This window comes from Alligator sinensis, unplaced genomic scaffold (assembly GCF_000455745.1).
Source record: "Alligator sinensis unplaced genomic scaffold, ASM45574v1 scaffold422_1, whole genome shotgun sequence".
Lineage (NCBI taxonomy): Eukaryota > Metazoa > Chordata > Crocodylia > Alligatoridae > Alligator > Alligator sinensis.
Window position 1 is genome coordinate 170,744 of NW_005842323.1, and position 3,409 is coordinate 174,152.

At 38.0% G+C, this 3,409-nt stretch overlaps 1 protein-coding gene across 4 annotated transcripts in view; it reads left to right on the forward strand.

The window, feature by feature from the left end:
• Positions 1 to 3,409, forward strand: part of MAN1A2 (mannosidase alpha class 1A member 2) — a 217,773-nt gene that overhangs the window by 123,533 nt on the left and 90,831 nt on the right. For all 4 annotated transcript variants that reach the window (XM_006028550.3, XM_006028551.3, XM_025209999.1 and 1 more), the window contains one exon: positions 8 to 88. In XM_006028550.3, the coding sequence (XP_006028612.1) occupies positions 8 to 88 (81 nt within the window). The remainder of the gene's footprint in view (positions 1 to 7; positions 89 to 3,409) is intronic.

A 3,409-nucleotide genomic window follows, 5' to 3' on the forward strand; every position in this document is an offset into this window, starting at 1 on the left:
CTTCCAGAATTCAGAGGTGTCTGTTTTTGAGGTCAATATACGTTTCATCGGTGGACTTTTAGCAGCTTATTATCTTTCAGGACAAGAGGTAAGGAAAGCATAAATAAATGAATATGGTCCTCAGATGGAAGTTGTAAACTGGCAGGTTTAAACTTCTTGGGTTTTCACCTGTTTTGGAGCTAATAGGATGAGTTGAGTGAGGTAACTCTTCAGGGAACATGGAATCTAAACTCAATTTTTGCATAATATCTTTGTGTTAACGGAGGTCCCTTTATCAGAACTTTGAGCATGTTGTACCATCTCTAGTTTTCTTCGCTTCAGGTCATCTTCAATGTCGGCTCTTGAGCCCAGTAGATGTTGCATCCATTTCTATAAGTGGTTGCTTCAGCCCCTAGTGCTCAGTCATGAGATATAGGTGCTTATGAATACATTATTTTCAAGATGTTCCACAAAGATTTTTTCTCAGCTAATCAGAGTTAATCACCTCCCAAGGATATTGTGTTCCAAAGACAGAAGCTCTTGACAATCTTCTCAGAATCTTTTCTGTAGAGAACTAATCCTGCCACAGCAGTTGGATAAGAATGAGAAATGCTGGATTAAATTCATTCCACAGCTGCAATGGGAGTTGCAGTTATATATCGTGAATTATACTTGTTTTATGTTAGGCTTCATCTAAATCACATTCCCACACCTTATTTCTTTTATCCTCTTCTCACCAGACTTCTGTGCTAGCATTGGTAGGTAAATTGTATTGACACAGCCTGGACTGAATTGACATCACCTAACCTTATACACAGTTACATAGCATGCATGGTATATTGAAAAACAGATTTTTTAAATCAGTTCAGCATTTCACCTCTGATTTATGCACATCCTGCCTAGGTCAAGCAGTGAATGAGTGTTATATGGTGACATGTGTTCTGGTTTGTTTTTCATGTTTAATACATTTAGAGCTGGTAAAGGAAGGTGATAAAGGCCCCTCTTCATCCATGAAACAGTATTGGTGGTAGCAATTCAAACGCCTTTCAGCCTATTCTACACTGGGAAAATGTTAAGTGATGTGTTTTCTTACATGGTTTTACTAATATTTTATTTACTCTCAGTTTGGAAAAGGACAGTTGTTTCAAAAAGGTGTTAGCATAGGTGAACCACAACCACCAAACCCACTTGCATTTCTCAGTGTGACTTTAAACACAATTTAGCCTTATGTTGTTACTTAAAACATAATAGTTAACATGTTTTCATAAATTATATGTTTTCTTAGTGTAGATAGGGATTGTATTCTCCATAGCTTGTTTCAGTCCCTGGAGTCTGCTGTTATTGCCCATAAATATCAGCCATGGCTGTGAAAGCAAGGATTTTTTGGGTAGTGTCTTTTATTGGACCAGCTGCATGATTGGGAGAGATCTTAGACAGTTTTCGGGCACAATGTACCTTTCCTGAACTTTGTATTGTACCTGTGGGAAGGTACCTTGTGCCCAAAAGGTCGTCTAACAGTGGGCACTTCCGGTTTCGCTTTTGCCTTACAAGCTGGCATGCCGGTTAATAGAGCATGCTGGCTTGTAAGGTGCCAGGTAACGCAGCTTTTACTGTAAATAAATGCAACCCTTTTCCTGAGCACAAGTACAGAGAAATCTGGTTAATAAGTCACCAGGCTAAGTGGTTGTTGCTCTTGTGGTCTTAGCCAATGCACAGGAATCCCCACCACAGTCCTGCTGATTTATATTAAATCAAAATAAAATATGTTCCTGTTAATAAGTTGCCTTTAAAAGATGCTGATGTTCAGAGGCAGACTAGGTTCTTTGGGTAAATGTGATATCTTTTATTAGACCAACTAAATAGTTGGAAAAATTGTTTTTTTGCAAGCTTTCAGGCACAAATGCCTTTCTTCAGGCATAGGGAGAGTTGCTGATGATTTTCATAGCACCTGTCAAGCCAACTAATCTGTCACAAAACAGTAGATTCTCTTTAGCTTTTCTTGGCTCAACAAGACAGACAGTCAACTGTTTCATTTATTATTTTGAAGAATTGTCCTCTATTTTATTGAAGAGTGCATATAAAAATGCGAAGCAGAAGCTTTTGATTTATTTTACTTCATAATCATGCAATTCTTATATGGCAAGCATCCTGAACTATTTTAGTAAGAAGTTGTACATTACACATTTAACGGTATAATCATACATTCTCATATAGTGAGTCAGAGAGCATATCATTTGCTCTTGGACTTCTTGTTTTTACACACACACACACACACACACACACACACACACACACACACACACACACACTGTCAAAAAAATTCTGTACTATGTCTTGTAACATACTATGAGAAGTTGAAGATGTCTAACTACTGATACTTACTCAGTCATCATCATTATCAATCCCTTTGGAGTGTTAAATTAAACAGATTTTTCTGTACATCAGACTTGGTAATTGCAGTCAGGGAGACTTCACCCATTGCAATCACTTTGCTTCCTGTTCAAAAGCCAGTAGCTTGTTGTGTCATTCATGTAGGACTGGGAGTTATTTGCCTTTGGTTGCATGCATAAACAATAGGAAAATAATTTAAGGTGTGCATTGTTAGCCTCTTTTTAATTCTGATTGTGCTAATAGAAACAGTGGAGAGATGCAATGTGTATATAACGCATTTTCTACAAACTTGAATCAGTACTACTATACAGGGTGTTTATAAAGTCCTTTAACAATTTTGGATATACGCATGATAGAAGCAAACTTGTAAACAGTGACTGAAAACATAATTAATTAAGGTTTTTACCATAATGTAAGCTATGAATAGGGCAAGGATCACAAATGCAATTCATTAAATTACTCACCAGCATCTAGAAAATGTTTTCTACGAGTTGAAAAATTGGATTGAACGATGCATCTAAAAAGATGGTAGTTATGTGGCAATCTAGAAATTTGACCTGTATTATGTTAAAACTTTAATGAATTCTGCTTTCAGTTGCCATTTACAGTTTGCTTCTGTCATGTATACATCCAAAGTTATTGAAGTTTAAAGTTGCACAAGGACTTTATAAATATCCTGTACGTATATGGGCCAGGCTGTGGTTCCATTAAAATGTACGAACAGGAGTCCTGATTAAGGGTAGTGGGACACTGAGAAAGTGGTAGTTGCCTAGACCCCATCTAGGAAGTGAAATGTTTCCACGTTCTCTTAGTATCCCAACAAGGTCACAGTTCAGGTTATATTGTATGGGATGCTTCCGCTTTACACTGCTCTTCCAATTTTTATGCAGTTGGGAAATTCAAATGTCATATATTAACATGCTGTCATGGCGGGGTCCTTCAGGGGGGCCGTGATCTCCTTACGGCCCCTTCACCGTGCCAAGTCAGCCCAAGGGCACCCTCAAATTCTCGCCCGCCACGTCTTTGATGACTAGCTAAC